The sequence below is a fragment of the Mustela nigripes genome, chromosome 3, assembly GCF_022355385.1.
Source record: "Mustela nigripes isolate SB6536 chromosome 3, MUSNIG.SB6536, whole genome shotgun sequence".
Taxonomy (NCBI): Eukaryota; Metazoa; Chordata; class Mammalia; order Carnivora; family Mustelidae; genus Mustela; species Mustela nigripes.
In genome coordinates, this window is record NC_081559.1 from 55158730 (window position 1) to 55176969 (window position 18240).

The window sequence follows — 18240 nt, forward strand, 5'->3', positions numbered from 1 at the left end:
AGGCATGCCTGGACGCTAATGGGTTTTGGTTTCCATGGTGATAAGTTTTCAGCTCCTGACACTGCATGCCACCTGGTGTTTCCAGGCAGAAAGCTTTGATGTATTGGTGTCCCATGTTTTAATCTTGTACTAAAGCTGAAGCTAAGAACTATCTAAACCTCTTTTTCTTTTAAAAAATGGTACGTTTTCCACGTAGGAGAAGTCTTAGAGCTCCCACAGGGGTGCTTCCATATCTCCAGAGGGTTGTCGTTTCACAGTCGATGTGTCAGAGCTCCATTTTGGATGAAGTCAAGGTAGACTGGGGCACAGCCCTGCTGTCCGGCTGTCCCTCATGTCGCTATTCCCTGGCACACAAACTCCACAAATACTCTAGTAGCCTAGCAAAGTACGTATTTTCCGTAGTCCTTCATAGCATTTCAGCCAGAAGTGCTACATAAGAATAGGTAGAACCCAAGTTTGTAACAGGAGACTTACGAATGAAGCAGATCACTCCCTAGGATCATCAGCCTGACAGAGCCTCAGATCATGTTTCAGTGTGTACCAAGGAAACCATATACAATCTGTGATCTTTATGGAAATTCCAAACTTCAGAATTCAGAACTGTCACAGAACTCTACCACTAGAAGTGTACTGTCAAATAATAAATCAAGAGGCAGGTTGTTAAAAACCTATATTAAGAATGTCAGTGAATCTTTCTGGAGGCGAGGGAACAAAACCTTGGATTGAATTCAGTGTCAGGCTTAAAGGTTTAGAATGCAGCGGGGCTCCCGGCTCTCCTATAAAACTTGTATTTACTTTCCAAACTAGCTTAATCAGCATTGCCTACAAGTTTTACTTTGCTTTGCATAGATAAACTTTATTGAACATAATAAAGCCACAGCACAGTGCCAGGTGTGAATCCACACTCAATAACGAGAAGCTGCTCTTCTTACCTGGGAATTTATTCGACAAATACTTACCAGTCACCTACGGAGTACAATGTACCTATCACAGGCACTAAAGACATAACAAACAGACCAGATAAAAGTCCCTGCTGGCGCTAAGCTTACGCGCTAGTGGCGAGAGTTTACATGTGGTAAAGAAGGGGCAAGCTTTACTTCCTATAGGAAATTTTTCCTCAGCTCCTTTCCCCCAGATGCTCCTGTGTCTCCCACACACACCTGTCTTTTCCCATAGCTGCATCATTCTTAGAGCCTTAAGAAGTAGTTAAAGGAAGAAAGAAAGGAAAGACAAATGAAAACAGTGAAATCCTTAGGGGACTCAAAATGTGATAAGGACTTTATGTAAAGCTTCGAAGAGATCCTGAAGCAGCATTCCTGAAAAAAATGTTTGTTAGCAACCTGAAGGTTAAGTTTGAGGAAGAGATTTCTGAAGATAATCAGAAGATGGGCACAAACATATTTTGAAGAAATAGAGAAAAGAGGTCACATTTGAATGGAAATGGGGCAAAAGATTGTGTGATTTACACCACCCCAATTTAAGCATACAAAACAGATGTCGGAGATAGGGAGGGGGATAAATAGTTTTGTTTTTAAGATCAAGAGGACAAAATGACACAGTTGAAAGTAAAATAAGGTAGTGGGAGAGACAGATTCGGAGTGGGGAAACAAGAATCAGGTTTAGATATGTCTATATTGATTCAGAAAAAGACTAAAAAGAGTAAGGTAAGCAAATAGATAAAAAATTAAAATTTCCATCATTTGTAACTCTGAGAACACCATACAGAGTTCCATTGATTTTAGATAACATGAAATAAAACATAAAGCCCTAACTCTGCCTTCAGAGATTTCATTACCAAGCTCAATAATATAAACACCATGCAAGGTTTGTTTGTTTGGTTTTTTTTTTTTTCAAACATTTGGAGGTATGGAGGATCCTTTATTAAACACTTAGCCACCATCCCTACCCTGAGTCTTCCTCTTGGAAGAAGTCACTTGAGAGGTGAGTTTTTCAAGGAGAAACAAGGTCAGCTTTCAGATTTTAATTTCCTATAATATATAAGTTAACTTTGGGTGGTAATCAGGATGAAAAATTGTCATGAAATTTATAAATTTTATTAATTAATAATTAAACATTAATAAAATGAGTATATGAAACACTCATATAAAAAGAGACTAAATGATTGTGCAGTTTACAATGAAAATGGTATAGTATTAACATGTAGATTATAAGAAGTTATAAATATCTGAACCTTTATAGCAAGTTTTGATGTAATACTGTCATTAGATTTAGCTGATTAAACTTATCTTCTTACAGATGTGCCAAATACTGGTGTAAACAAACCTAGAGTTTCTGACGCTGTCCACCCCAACAACTATCTCATCAGGACAGAGCCAGAACAGGGGACCCTCTATTCACCAGAACAGACATCTCTTCATGAAAGTGAGGGTCTGTTGTATTATCTTTTAAGTATCGATTTGCTTTTAATTTGTGCTATTTGAAAATGAGCATCAGAAGTGTAAAATAAACATATTTCCTGCTGGTTTCATTCCTTCAGGATCATTGGGTAACTCAAGAAGTTCAACACAAATGAATTCTTATTCTGACAGTGGATACCAGGAAGCAGGGAGTTTCCACAACAGCCAGAATTTGAGTAAAGCAGAAAATAGACCACAGCATTCATTCATAGGATCAACTAATAACCATTTGGTGAGGAATTCAAGAGCTGAAGGACAAACACTGGTTCAGGTAAGCCAAGCACATCGAGAGCCTTGTGAAGAAATAGCCTCCTAACCGAATATCTGTTGTAAGTATTCTGTATTAGATGTAAAATCAGTTCGTACAGTTCTGATCTTATAGAATGGACAAAGTAGTAGAATCATTTTAACACTATTCAGGTCTGTGATATTTTAAAAAAAAAAAAATCTTGTAGGAATTATTTATTAGCTCCAATTAATGAATTCAGACAAATTCCAGATACGGGAGAATAATTTTTTTTAGAAGAAGCAAGTTTGGCATGGAAGGAAGAGTCCAGGGCAGGAGTATGGGAAAACTGGGTGGATCATTTTAGTACCTCTAGGGGTTGTGTGTTCCTGAAAATGCTAGAGCTACAATATGTTCTAGAGAATCCAGAGGGCAGAACACGCCTAAATAAAATGGAACTGGCCTGTTCCACCCAAAGTTTTTTGCCTTCACCTTTGGAATTGTTCCCTGAAATCACAATTCTTTGTTAGAATGTAGTTACTCTTGGGTGCTTGGGAGGCTCAGTGGGTTAAGCCTCTGCCTTCGGCTCAGGTCATGATCTCAGGGTCCTGGGACCAAGCCCACATCCAGCTCTCTGCTCATCGGGGAGCCTGCTTCCCCCTCTCTCTCTCTGCCTGCCTCTCTGCCTACTTGTGATCGCTCTCTTTGTCAAATAAATAAATAAAATCTTTAAAAAAGAAAAAAGATTGTATATTTTCTTGTCTATGGAAGATTATCATATGCAAGTGTAGCCATTCTGTTAAGTTAGGATTTTCTAACTTGTTGGTCAAAAAATAAGACAGCCTATGTACATGTTGACAAAGACTCCTTAGCTCCTCCCCCACTGCCACTTCATTCACATCAGTCCACTAGCATGGACCAGAATTAATGGAAGCAGTAGGATCCTGAGTGAAAGTAACCAGTGAGAATGACAATCTGTCCAGGTACCCCACTGATTTCTGTGGAGCTGAAAAATGGCAAGATCATCCAAGGAGTTAGGCAGCCACTAATCTGATGATGATGTAATAGAGGAAGCCCTACAGGTAAAACCACAGTGGACCAGGCTTTCCATGCCGAAGGAGAAACACAAGAGGGCTTTGGCACTTTGGCTCAACAATATAGAAGAAAAATTTTTTCTAATGGATTTCATTTTTTTTTTTAAGATTTCATTTATTTATTTGAGAGGGGAGAGGTCAGAGGGAGAAGCAGACTCCCTACCAAGCAGGGAGCCCAATGTGAGACTAATCCCGAGACTCCAGGATCATGACCCGAGCCGAAGGCAGTTGCTTAACCAACTGAGCCACCCAAGCGCCCAGAAATTTTTAAGTAATGAGAAACATTTCTGTATTAAAACAAAAATAAATACAGCTCATGAATTTTTTTTCTTGTCCAATCATCATGTTCCTATTGCATGCATTTTTAAGCAAAGCCACACCCCCAGTCCTGAGAGTATACATTTATTCCTTTAATGATAGGGATGCTCTGGACTAAGTGCTTACAGGAATTTATCTGCTTAGGTGAATTTTTATGTTGGCTGGTTTGGTCACACTTTAGAATAGTAATGATCTTAACTACAAAAATTTGTCCTCCCCTCCCCCAAAAGTGGGCATGTTACCTCTTTTTTCTCAACTTACGGTAAGCTGATTTCGTTCCTAGAGCTGAAGAATTAGGTTGCAAGGGGGTCTCTGAAATCTCTTGATTTGCATGTAGTCTGGGCAACACATTTCTAGCTCTTAGACCAAGTATCCCATTTTGGTAGGAAATGGCTCATATGTGTGATCTTCTTAACTTATTTTTAACACTATTTCTAAACGCTGAGCACAGATTTTAACTTTCCAACTGTCTACTCATTTGCAAACTCCCTCTTTCTTGCCTTGTTGTTTTATTTACCATCGCTTTCCCACCCCAGATCTTCTCTCCATGGCTGTTGCCCTCCCAGAGTTGTTGAGTTTGAGCACGCATAGGTCTGCTTGCTTGTCTTCACAAGACAAAGCATTCTTCCTCTTAATGACATCTAAGAGTGTACAGAGTCCTTGCCTTATTCCAGTTTGTCCTTTTAGTGTCCTAATTAAAGGTGAGAGGGGGTTGGTGTGAACTGTACTCCAGTAGCCTAGTCCTGGGCTTGCAGCTCAGCACCCTGCTATCAGATCCTAGGCCTGTTCCTCTCGGGCCAGTGCCCCAGTCCAGCCAACATCCCTCAATGTGCTGCATCAAGAAAGGCCTCTGAGACCTAGTGTTTGCAGGAGTATGCAGATTCATAGTAGGACCATCCATAGCAGAAATGTTCTTCATTTCTCATTCTGGTCTTTTCCAGCTGGCTAGCCAAGAACCCACCAGAGACTTTGAGCATTCCTCCTGCTGCAGCAGACTTTGGGGTACTTTTTTGCATCTCTTTAAATCCACCAGCTAAAGTTAAGAGCTCATACATCAAAGGAGGTAGAAAGAAATACCCAAAATGACCAGGAGCCACGCCTGAGCCAAAAGAAGAGAAATTGGCTGTGCAACCAAGCTGTCCCTTGAGAGTAGATAAACAGGAGAGCTTTGGACCCAGGTCCTATGCAAACATTCATTTATTCCACATTGAGAGAACATTCCTTTTGTTAATGGGGCCAGTCCATAAAGATGAGTAAATTATAGACAGTCCTGTAACTACATTTAGATTGATGCATTCAAATTTTGTTTTGTTTTGTTTTGTTTTACATAAATGCATTACCTTGGCCAAAATTTTACTCACAGGGCACAAAATAAAGTAGATTGTCCCAGTGACCCTTTACACTTGCGGTACAGCATATTTTTTATTATAGTATAATTAACATACAGTGTTATATTAGTTTTAGATGTACCATAGAGCAATTCAACAATTCTATTGCTCAGTGCTCATCACTATGAGTGTTTTCTTAATTCCCTTTATCTGATCATTTCACCCATCCCCCGACCTGCCTCCCCTCTGGGAACCACCAGTTTGTTCTCTGTATTAGAAGTCTGTTTTTAATTCCGTTGTCTTGTTTTTCTTTGTTCCTTCATTTGTTTCTTCAGTTCTGTGTGAGTGAAATCATATGGTATTTGTCTTTCTGTCTTATTTCACTTAGCATCGAATACAACATCTTACCTGTTATGAAAAATGCATAGGCAAGAGGGTAAAATATATAAAGACGAAAGAAAAAGGAATATTAAGTATTCTTCAGATCTCTCTTTACTAGTTGGTTTTTAGTATTATGAAGGGGAAAAGATAGAGGTTAAACTACCAAGAAAAGGTAGACCAAGTAAACCACAATAAGGACAAATGCCCAGCTCTAAAGCATAAAAAGGGGAAAACCATGAAATCACATTCTTTAGTGAGCTATGTGCATTTTGTTTCTGTAATGACAGTGGACACAAAACCCTGGATAAACCCGTTCTCTTTTCTCCCCCCTTTCATCAGCCGTCAGTAGCCAATCGGGCCATGAGAAGAGTTAGTTCAGTTCCATCTAGAGCACAGTCTCCTTCTTATGTTATCAGCACAGGCGTGTCTCCTAAAAGGGGGTCACTGAGAACTTCTCTGGGTAGTGGATTTGGCTCTCCGTCAGTGACCGACTCCCGACCACTGAACCCCAGTGCATACTCTTCCACCACGTTACCTGCTCAGCGGGCAGCCTCTCCATACGCCACACAGAGACCCGCCTCCCCAACAGCTATACGTCGGATTGGGTCAGTCACCTCCCGGCAGACCTCCAATCCCAACGGACCAACCCCTCAGTACCAAACTACCGCCAGAGTAGGGTCCCCGCTGACCCTGATGGATGCACAGACTCGAGTAGCTTCCCCATCCCAAGGCCAGGTGGGGTCGTCGTCCCCCAAACGCTCAGGGATGACCGCCGTACCACAACATCTGGGACCTTCACTGCAAAGGACTGTTCACGACATGGAACAATTTGGACAGCAGCAGTATGAAATCTACGAAAGAATGGTTCCACCTCGCCCAGACAGCCTGACAGGTGAGTGCAAGGCGACAACACTGCATAAAGCCCAGGGAGGAAGCCTTGTGCGCAGTTGTGCCATCGGAGCTGAAACAGAGCACGATGAAGTGGGAAAAACTCATGTTTTTCTCTCAAAGTTTACATTGCTGACGTCAGGCTGACTTCTTTCAAGCTCTAATTCTTAATGCATGAAAGTGTGTACATTTCTATCAGCCAGAAATCTTTTTTCACAAGGAATACACTCTTCCCTCCCCCAATATTAGGATATGAAAAGTATGTTTTTGCATTGTAGAAGCACTGGTTGGAATTTTAAGCTGTTTGTTGGGTTTGGGTTTTGTTTTTTAATGAAAGAGTTTCACCAGCTAAGCTTACCCCTCTCCAAACCCCTAAGTTTTGTTAAAAGATGGTATCAGAATATCTCTTGAGATAGTGAGCTTTTTTTTTTTTTAAGAAATGCTTTAATGTTATACGATATGGATTTTTCTCACCAACTGCCTTGATTTTAGTTTCGCGACAGGAAATTCACAAAGCTCCCATGATTACCTTCAAATGCCACTCGGATTAAATCAGAAAGACATCAGGAAGGTGCCTGATATTACAGCCATTTCCTTCTGGGTATTTTCATGGAGGGTTTCCCACATAATGTATAGACATTGTTCTTTTTATCAAAATGAAACTTACCTTTAGTTAGTGTTTTAAGTTACAAGTGTTTAAAGTAACATATAAACACTGGGGGAAAATTAAAGCTCTGTAAGAAAATATGGAATGCAGAGTGAAAATCTCAAGCTCCTCTACTCTCACCCAGTCCCACCCGCCAGTGTATGTGTCTGTGTTCACATGTGTAAGTATATATATATTGCATACACATGTGAACACATTGTTTTTTATACTGATGGGAATTCTACTATATATTTATATACCTTATACATCTAGAAGTATGTGTAATATACTTATCTTCTTTTTTAATATGTCTGAGAGCTCCATTGTGTCAGTAGATGCCTAGGGCCCCAATTTTTATAGATGTATTATAATTAATTTAATCTCTTCCTTATTAATGAACATTTAGGTGGATTTTCATTTTTAGATATTAGAGACAATGCAGTATATATTGTTAGTTCTATATTGTTCTGGCATATTTTGCACATAGATATTAAGATAACTCTGAGATCCATTTCTTAAAGTAGAATCGCTGAGTCAAAAAAATGTGCTTATGTGTTCTTAAAGAAATACTGTCCTACCTCCTGCATTTCAGGAAAGCTGCACAGATTTCTATTTCCACCAATAGTTTTGAGCGTATCTGTCCTCCTCATCTTCACTAGCACTGTGTATTGCCAGTGCTGCATCTTGGCCAGTGGGATAGGTTAAAAGCTGCATCTCATGGTTTCCCATGCCCTTTATTGAGCTATGACTGAGACTGAGGATCGTACATGTTTATCAGTCATTTTAGGTCTTTTCTAAAATCCACAAGTTTAGGATTTTTGTCTGTATAACTTGTAAAAGCTTTTTATACTCGAAGTAAAATAGCTTCTTGTAATATGCTTCTCAAGTATTTTTTCCATTTTGTAACCTGTCTTTTGACTTTGTTTTTGATATTTCTTATCCAAGTTTTTAAATATTTGGTGTGGCAAAATCATTGTCTTTTCCTCATGGCTTTTGAGAAAGGTAAAGCCTTTTTGAGATTTTCTAATTCAATAATTTTGCATGAAGAATTAATATTGAACTAGAATTTAAGCTCAGAGAAAGTCCTAGTGGAGAAACTACCTCTTATTCATTCAGTCATCAGAGGAGAGTGCTTGGCTTAGATATTTTCTAGCATAGCTCTGAAAGTCTGTAGCAAAGTGAGGTAGGAATCATTTATGAAATATTGTCTCCCAAGGAAACCTTGAAAGATAAATAGTTCTGAGGATTTCTGTACTCCTCTCTGTGAATGTATAGAATGGCTATGCAGAAATCTATGTTTACAATAGAGTGAAGTAGAAACCCAGGAAAGGAAATGAGTACATAAATTACTGTCTGAATTTAACTGTGAGATGGATGATCTCCTTTGGTTTAAAAAGCCTGCCTTCTGACACTGCAGGTGAAATTAGATGTTGTTTCAGGGGGGAAAAGGCAGACCTAGCCTATCACAGATTTTTTTTTTCCTAATATTTTCTTATATAAAGGGTGTATAGAAGCTTTGCTTCTCATCTGCCTACCTACTTACTCTGAATGTGGATCCCATTTCATGAATTCCTTTCTTTTATTCTTACTTCAGAAAGTGTTTTACTTATCATGATATTTACTGTGGTTCTTGATTTCAAAGGATTAATAACCTTCTAACTGATAAGCCTAAAGCAATATTTTGAAATAGATTCAGACACTTGGATATTTGGTGATCATAAGTTCAATGATGATACAATATGTGTATAAATTACATCCTACAACAGAAAAATGTGCCTGCCCTAAAATACTACTTGAAGTAAAATCATAGCATGTCAAGAAAAGTTTTGGGAATGCAAGGAATATTATTTGGAAGATAAATTTGTATTTATTTCTAGTATCTTAAATATAAAGATTTTAAATCACAGGGAATATGTCATTGCAATAGCTAAACCAATATGTGGAACTGAATAAGTAAATAATATTGTGGAAGATCAGTGTTTTCCATTAGTTGGAGGGGGAGAGAAGACTATTAAAAATTAATTTGTGTGAATACTTCTGGAAAAATTATTTCTAATAACAATTATAGAAGATAATTTGTCTTCCAGTTTAAAAGATACTTAGTTTTGGTGAACTTTCTACACATAATCATTTTACTTATTCTATAGAGGCTGTTATTTTTTTTTAATTTTTTTAAAATGTAAATCTATAGGACTGTGTTTTATTTGCGTGCATGAATAGATGAACAAAAGTAGCAACCATCACAAAGATTATTCACAAAGATTCTAAAATCAAAAAGTAGTATATTTCATTCTAGTTCTGGAGCTTTTGTTTCCCATTATAGTCTGTCATATAGTAATATATGTAGTTTCATATAGTCACATATAGTCTCACTAAGTAATCTTAGAACAAGTGAATATTTACTGGATGCTTTTTAGAGTTATCAATAAGCTCATTTTGTTACCTTTCCCACAAAATTATAGTAAATATGTACAAATATTTGTGAATCCAATCATACTGCATGGTTTCCAGTGAAGAATCTAGCCAGATCCTTGCAGAGCGACATTGTAACATTCTGAGAATGCTGCAGAATGCTTGAGTCTTATTTCATGGAATAGTGGAGAGTGGTGGGAACGTGGAGGCTCAGATGACTTCAGGAGCATCCAGCGCTGGTGCCCAAGTGTTGAGTGAGCCACAGAATCCCACAACAAATCACAAGAATTTTTGGCTCCACTGAGTGTTAAAATAGCACCTTGTGTTGAAAAGATTACCAAGGACTGGGTCCGTTTACCTGCCCACTTTATATCACCATTGACAAATACAGTGCCTGCACCTTAATTCAAAATACTCATGGGTTCCATAAAGAAATGGGTTCTCATTCCTCTACTAAGAGGAATGAGAAATCTGCAAGTGATTAAGAAGCTGAAATCCCGGGGCGCCTGGGTGGCTCAGTGGGTTAAGCCGCTGCCTTCGGCTCAGGTCATGATCTCAGGGTCCTGGGATCGAGTCCCACATCGGGCTCTCTGCTCAGCGGGGAGCCTGCTTCCTCCTCTCTCTCTCTCTGCCTGCCTCTCTGCCTGCCTGTGATTTCTCTCTGTCAAATAAATAAATAAAATCTTTTAAAAAAAAAAGAAGCTGAAATCCCCAAATGAGAATTTTACAGTAAGGATCACAATATCATCTTTAGAGTCATATTGGCTCCCATGTCCCCCTGGTGGGCTGACCTGGCCCCTTTAACTCATGGAGGGCTCTGCTGAGTTCAAGATTGCTCACACCATGTCTCCTTGAGCCTTGAGGGTTTGATGTGTCCAGTGTTGGGAATTTCCTCTCAGCCCTATCAGGAAGCAGTTCTCTGATGGGGACGAATCTGCCTTCTTTTGGGGCCCTCAGTTTCCTTGGTTTTGAAATGAGGTTTGGCCAGACCATCTCCCAATTGTATGATTGTTTAATCCTATGATCTTCATTTTAGCAAATAGAGAGCCAGTAGCTAAAACCCACATTGGTTCATTTAGATTCTTCTCATGTTGCATTGCTGTCCAGGGTAGGTAATAGTAATCATTCATCTCAAAACCTCTACATATTCGAAACTTTCTTGCCACTTCTCAGTAAGCAACAGTATCACTCATGTTCAGGCCCATTTGCTTTTAGTTCTGATATGATTAACAGAGCTAATAGGAGGTGAATGATCCTATCTTTTTGTAATTAGTTATTGTGTCAATTATTTGCGGTCTTTTAAAAAACAAGTGCTGACTTCAGATATGTTTATGCTTTCTCTTGCTCATATTTGGAATGTAACCTTAGTATTTTTACTAAGTGATAGACTTTACTTCCTAATATCGACAAATCATAAACTTCGGAGCATCATAATATTGAATGTACTAATTTACTTTCTCTAAGAAAATAAAATGTTTGGGTTTGAACTGTACTTTTTTTTTTTATCACATGTTCCATTTAAAAAATGTTGACCTTTTAGTTATTAGCAATTTAAATGAAAGAATATTTCAAATGATTTGGTATTGATGTACTAATTTTGTACTTTTCCTTTGCACTAGAAGGAAGGTAAACAAGAAGCTGGCATGTGGGTTCCTGCAAAAACAGCTATGTTTGTTAAGGAAAAATACAGTAACGACAAATAGTAATATAATACCTCATAATATTTAACAAACATTATTAGTTTACTGATAATATTCTGAATTTTATAACATAAAATTCCATGTTTTCCTGTAAAACTCATGGGTAAATTTAGAGACATATTCAAAAGTATTCTTGAACACCAGCCTTTATCAAGCACTATTATGTAGACATTGTCTTAGATGTTGAGATTTAAGAGGTGTGCGACATGGCGGGCCCTGCCCCCAAAGAGCTGGTAGTCCAGTTCTGTGGAGCAGCAAAGAGAACGGCGTGAACCATTATTATTATGTTTTAACAATGAAAATTGCGTAACAGTAGAAGAGGACATTGTCTTTTTGGTCACCATGATAAAATAGCTTACAGTTGTGGGATGGATTTCAGAGTAGCAAACCATCTAATAATTTCCTATTTTTACTTACAAAATTTACCTTTATCTGGCTGCCAGAGAAAGTTTGCCTCTAAGAATATATATGGTGTCTTTCATATCTGGCATCCTCCTTTTGTAAAACTCGTAAGTTTGGTGTTTAGACTTAACATTTGGTCCTCTTGGTAAGGCCCTATTAATTGAGGCTTTTAACCTCAGCACAGTTTTCTCAATTTCTTAATGATGTTATTTTCCTGCCTCTAGGCTTACGGAGTTCCTACGCTAGTCAGCACAGCCAGCTTGGGCAAGACCTTCGTTCAGCTGTGTCTCCTGACTTGCACATCACTCCTATATATGAGGGGAGGACCTATTACAGCCCAGTGTACCGCAGCCCAAACCACGGGACCGTGGAGCTCCAGGGATCTCAGACAGCACTGTACCGCACAGGCTCAGGTGGGCCTCGGCGCAGTTCAGCTTGATTCCCAAATGCATAGGCCCAAGAGCAGAAGATTTTTATTGAGATTGGGTGCCCTGTTAGTATGAAATCATGTTGCCCATTTGATTGTCAGATAAGCAGCTGTGACAGCTGATCAATAAACAGTAAAATAGAAGTTCGAGTTGTACCTATATTTATAGGCGATTTTTTTTTTAACCTTAGTTTTATCTAATCAGTGAACATGGTGATTATACTGTTAATTCACAGATAAGTTTATAGAGCTCTAAATCTGACTCTCCTTGGGTTTAAAACATACCAGATCTAGAAAGGAAAACCTTTGTTGAAATATTCCTTTGTGATTTTTTTTTTAAAGATTTTATTTATTTATTTGACAGAGAGAGATCTCAGGCAGACAGAGAGGCAGGCAGAGAGAGAGGGAAGCAGGCTCCCTCTTTGCTGAGCAAAGAGCCCGATGTGGGACTCGATCCCAGGACCCTGAGATCATGACCTGAGCCGAAGGCAGAGGCTTAACCCACTGAGCCACCCAGGCGCCCTCCTTTGTGATTTTTGTTGCCTGGAACGTGTATTTAGAGAAGCTCCCTTTATGAGTTATTTGCCTGTCTTCAATTTAGCTTGTATGCAGCCCAAGTATATTTCGTATTACTCCTTTTTAGATACTAGATGTCATCTGAATGTCCAAGTGTAGAGTGAAATAAATATTCCTTGTGATGGACCCTATCTGGGACAGAATACAGTAACAGCATTTATAAAAATAGGGAGCTAATGCATCACACCCATGTACCCCTCTCTCACATATATGCCACACCATAGTGGCTGTTAGAGCAGAAGCTATACTCATAGCCATGTGAGCTACCAGATTGTGCTGCAGGTCTGGCTCATGGAATCTCAAGAGACTCGCCCACCTTTCCTTCTTTCTTTCGTTCTTTCTTTCTCTTTTTTTCTTTTTGAAAAGAGCTAGTACAGGAATGCCTGGATGACTCAGTTTTTTAAGCATCCTACTCTTGGTTTCAGCTCAGTTCATGGTTTCAGGGTTGTGGGATTGAGCCCTGTGTCAGGCTCTACACTCAGCAGAGTCTGCTGGAGATTATCTCCCTCTGCTCCTCCCCCTGCTCACGCTCTGTCTCTCTCTTTATTCTCTAAAATAGATAAATAAAATCTTTAAAAAGCAAAAGAGATAGGACAGATTTATTAACATGCCAACAGTGATAACCCCTTAAAGGCATAACTCTAGGAGGCATACCTCCAGAACACCAGGAGAGAGGAAACAGTATCTAAACCAATTCTTTGCCAAACACTGACAGTTTGGTCTGTTGCAGGATTTTTCTTCTAATAAAATGTACCAATTTTTAATAGTTACTAATGAAGATATATTGTACTTGTTGTGTTCTGTCAATTGAGGGATTTTTTTAAGGATCTAATTGGCTTTATTAAATGATTGGTGATTCAGCATCCTATCAATCAAGTATAAGGGAACTCCCAAGGAATTTCTTTCATAAGATTAAGAAATAAATAATGTTATTAAAATCATTTAATTGTGGGAAGAATACATCTGCAATCATTGGAGAGATACCTTTTCCAATAATTAAGAAAGAACTATTACATACAGTATGCAGTACTCTTAAACATAGCATTATGCAAAAACTTAGGGGAGTAGCTATAGAAGAATTTGTAGCGTCAGTCTTCCTTCTTATGAAGTAAATTTTCCAGGATTATTAAAATCCAAAGGTCTATAAATAAAATGTATATCAAAATAAGTAATTTGTTTATGCTTCATGTTTGAAGTTTGACCTCAATTATCTACAGACTTGAATAATTTTTTTTTCTTGCTAAGATGAAATTATGACATTTTGTCATTTATTTTTCAAATTTGTTTAATTCTTTTATATTTCCCTTGCACTTTCGTTACTAAATCTTAATAAACATAGTAAGCTCAATCATGTAAGCAGATTGATCATTTTATTTTTGTTCTTTTCTGCTAATGAAATTGGCATATTGTTTGTGTATATTAAAAACCTAAGTGCCTTTTTAGCACTAATGAGCTAGATTGGTAAAATCTAAATTGGTAATATTGATGAAATCTATAAAGCAATTTATATAATTGTTAAAAACTGTAATCCTTCTTAAAAATAGTTTTACTTTGGAAAGTATCACCTCATGGAGAATATACTAATCATTTTAAAAATATTGGCTTTCTAGTAGGTGTTGGAAATCTGCAAAGAACATCCAGCCAACGAAGCACCCTTACATACCAAAGAAATAATTATGCTCTGAACACAAGAGCTACCTATGCGGAGCCCTACAGGCCAATACAATACCGAGTGCAAGAGTGCAATTATAACAGGCTTCAGCATGCAGCGCCGGCTGACGATGGCACCACGAGATCGCCATCAATAGACAGCATTCAGAAAGACCCCAGGCAAGTACTGGTTAGGAGTCTCCAGAATGCTACAGCATCCTGGGCATCAACAGTTCCTTCCTTCTGCCTTTTATTCAAGTTGCTGAGTCTATTATAGTATCAGTTAACTCGTTATCTCTAGTATTTCCAGTTGTATTTTAACACAGTCAGTCATTGAGGTTAATTTCATTTTCAAGATCGATTCCTTCTTTCAATACCTTAATAGTAAGTTAGAGAATACACAGGTCTGCATGAATATCTGCAGCATTCATCGCTAAAATACTTCAGCGAGACAACTCCCTGGGATAACCTCTTGGTCTGAATTATATGAAAGATTTTAAATTATCATTTTACCCCTTTTCTTCTATCCTGACTTTTTAGATGAGGGCTTCAGAAAAAAAGTATGGTGATTTAAACTGGAAAAGACCAGTGTTGCGTACATTTTGAATCGTACTAGTCAATGCTGTGTTGTGTTTTTATTAACTATTACCTTCTGCCATTTAGGAGAAAATAGTTGACAAGAAATGCTTATATTTTAAAAGCAAAAAATGGCCAGTGGTACATGTTTCCTCCTTTTAATTTTATTTGGCCATGTAGAAAGCCTGTTTTATTAAGATAAGTATAAGTCATTTGGTACTTGATTGATTTTGAAAAATAGCCTCATCTGTAATGAAAGCCATTTAAAATATTCAGGAAATAAAAAAGATATTTAGAATCTAAAGAGAATTTTAATTTCTGAAAGAGTGGAATTATTGCTAAATTTTAAGCAGCTTGAGTATTATATGAAGGCATATATTAGCAAGATTTCATTCACTCTGCCTACAAATTGTTGTTTTACTGGAAAATTATTATAATTATCAATTCATTTTCAGCAACCTACCAACTTATTCTAATGAATGTGAATTAAATACATGAGTGAGATTTTACTCATTAAAACAAAATAAAAGTACTTTTGAGTTGAATGGGAAGCCCACTGCTTCACTAAAACTGTTCACTCTTTTTCCTAAAGTTCTTTATAGTTCATATATTCATTTGGTTCTGCTAGTCCATTTTAAGGGTTTTTAAATGATTTGTCTTATAGTACCTCCAATATAATTGGTATATAAAAATACCGTTATATGATTTCATTTTTTAAAACCTCAAAATGACAAAATACTGAGGCACCCTAATAGATGCAAAAATTCCCAAAAGTGTATTAAATTATACGCAATTTAGACCATACCTCTGCTGAACCCGCAGAGAAAAGAATAGCTATCCAGAAAGACAGTAAAGTGTGATTAGAGTTGTGAGTTTAATATGTGTCCCTGAAGACTTTAGTTTTGACCTCTGATACAAGTTGATTCACTATAAATAAGGATTTCGATTATGATAATATACTTTAGTTATTCATAGTATGATAATTTTGTAGTCTAATGCATGAAACTGTTAGGGCTAGCTTTGATTATGTGAAACTTCACTGATAATGCATTTGGTAAGATGAATAAATGATTATTTTATAATAATTGTGTTTATTCTAGATGAAACTAGAATCCAGGTGAATCTGAAGTTTAAATATTCAAACCAAAATAAAAAGCTCATGACAGCTTTTAATTTTTAGTTTTGAAAATAGCAAACTTGAAGTAATATCTTTTGTCATTTCTAACCCCATGTTCTTTACCATTAATGCTGCATTATAATTATCCTGAAAATTTCTTATAAAACTAAAGGAGTTATTGATGTTTTCTATATAAATGGAAATCTGTGTTGTCTAGTGTAGAAGCAAAATTGACTAGTAGTATAAGTGACACATCTAGAAGGAGTAACCAAAATACCTCCTATGGAAAGTGATAGTGACATAAATAATAATAGTATTCATGGTGGTTACTTTTGAGCAGGGCCTGATCTGTGGAAAATAATTCCATTCACTGTCCCTTTGACCTTTATATTGTCAAATATTTTACATCTATGTCCATAATAAAACTTGTAGCCTTATTATTTTTACTGTAAATATTCAATTCTCTTTTAAAGAAATTAAGAGAAGAAACAGTGATCTTGATATTCACTTCATGTTTACCACATATAGTTATCTTCTTATATGTTCTTACTGTAAATTCGGTTTCCATCTCAACCCATTTCCCTTCAACCTAACCTTTCCTTTAGCCTTCCTTGTGTTTTGTGACTGCCAACAACAAATTCTCTTAACTTTAATTTATCTGAAAATGTTTTTGTTTTTTTTTTAAGATGTTATTTATTTATTTATTTGACAGACAGAGATCACAGGTAGGCAGAGAGGCAGGCAGAGAGAGAGAGGGGAGGAAGCAGGCTCCCTGCAGAGGAGAGAGCCCAATGGAGGGCTTGATCCCAGGACCCTGGGATCATGACCTGAGCCAAAGGCAGAGGCTTTAACCCACAGAGCCACCCAGGCGCCCCTATCTGAAAATGTTTTTTATTTAATTCATTTTTAAAGGATATTTTTACTAGGTATAAATTTCAGGATTGACAGCTTTGGGTTTTCCCTTTCAGTTCTTTAAAAAATGTCATTCGTTATCTTCCGACCTCCATTGTTTCTGATGAGAAATCATCATTCTTATTATGTAATATACCTACTCATTGGCTGTCTTTCTCTTTATCTTTGACTTTCAGCAATTTTACTCTGACAGGCCTAGGTATGTGGGTTTGTGGGGTTTTTTTTACATTTACCCTGCTTGGGTTTCACTGAGATTTTTTTGAATGTTGGTTGATGATTTTTACCAAAACTGGGACATCTTTAACCATTATTGCTTTTTTTGCCCTGAAATCATTCTCCCCTGGAATAAGTTGACATTATCCTATAGATTACTAAGGCTCTGTTTATATTTTAAAATCTTTTTTCTCTATATTCTTCATATTGGTATTTTTTATTGATCTGTCTTCATAATTTACTGTCTTCTATAGTCTCCACAATCTGTGCTAAGCCCGTGTTGTGAATTTTTTATTTCAGGTATTTGAATTTGGTGGGTTTTTTTATAGTTTCCATGTGTCAGAAGACATTGATCTGTTCATTCCCTACATGGATGTTTTCCTTTGTTTTTTGGGGGTGGGGGTTGTATTGTTTTGTTGGGTTTGTTTGTTTGTTTGTTTTTTCTTTTGAGCACATCTATAATGACCATTAGAGTCCTCCTCCGATAATTCCAACATCTGGGTTTTCTCTGGGTCTATTTCTATTATTTGGGTGTTTTGTTTTTGTTTTGTTTTCTTTTGAACAGTCTTTTTTTTTTTTTTAAAGATTTTATTTATTTATTGACAGACAGAGATCACAAGTAGGCAGAGAGGCAGGCAGAGAGAGAGAGGAGGAATCAGGCTCTCCGCTGAGCGGAGAGCCCAATGTGGGGCTCGATCCCAGGACCCCGGGATCATGACCTGAGCTGAAAGCAGAAGCTTTAACCCACTGAGCCACCCAGGCGCCCCTGTTTCGTTTTCTTTTGTTTTTACATTTTTGTGGGTTATATTTTCCTACTTTCCTTTTTTTTTTTAAGATTTTATTTATTTATTTGACAGAGAGAGATCACAAGTAGGCAGTGAGACAGGCAGAGAGAGGAGGAAGCAGGCTCCCTGCCAGGCAAACAGCCTGATGCTGGGCTGGATCCCAGAACCCTGG

At 37.5% G+C, this 18240-nt stretch overlaps 1 protein-coding gene across 1 annotated transcript in view; it reads left to right on the forward strand.

Annotated features, from left to right (window-relative positions):
• The window catches only part of PKP4 (plakophilin 4), a 246470-nt gene that overhangs the window by 183418 nt on the left and 44812 nt on the right, over positions 1-18240 (forward strand). The window contains exons 5-9 of the mRNA XM_059394005.1: positions 2257-2382; positions 2498-2688; positions 6104-6656; positions 12037-12225; positions 14426-14649. Coding sequence (XP_059249988.1) covers positions 2257-2382; positions 2498-2688; positions 6104-6656; positions 12037-12225; positions 14426-14649 — 1283 coding nt within the window. The remainder of the gene's footprint in view (positions 1-2256; positions 2383-2497; positions 2689-6103; positions 6657-12036; positions 12226-14425; positions 14650-18240) is intronic.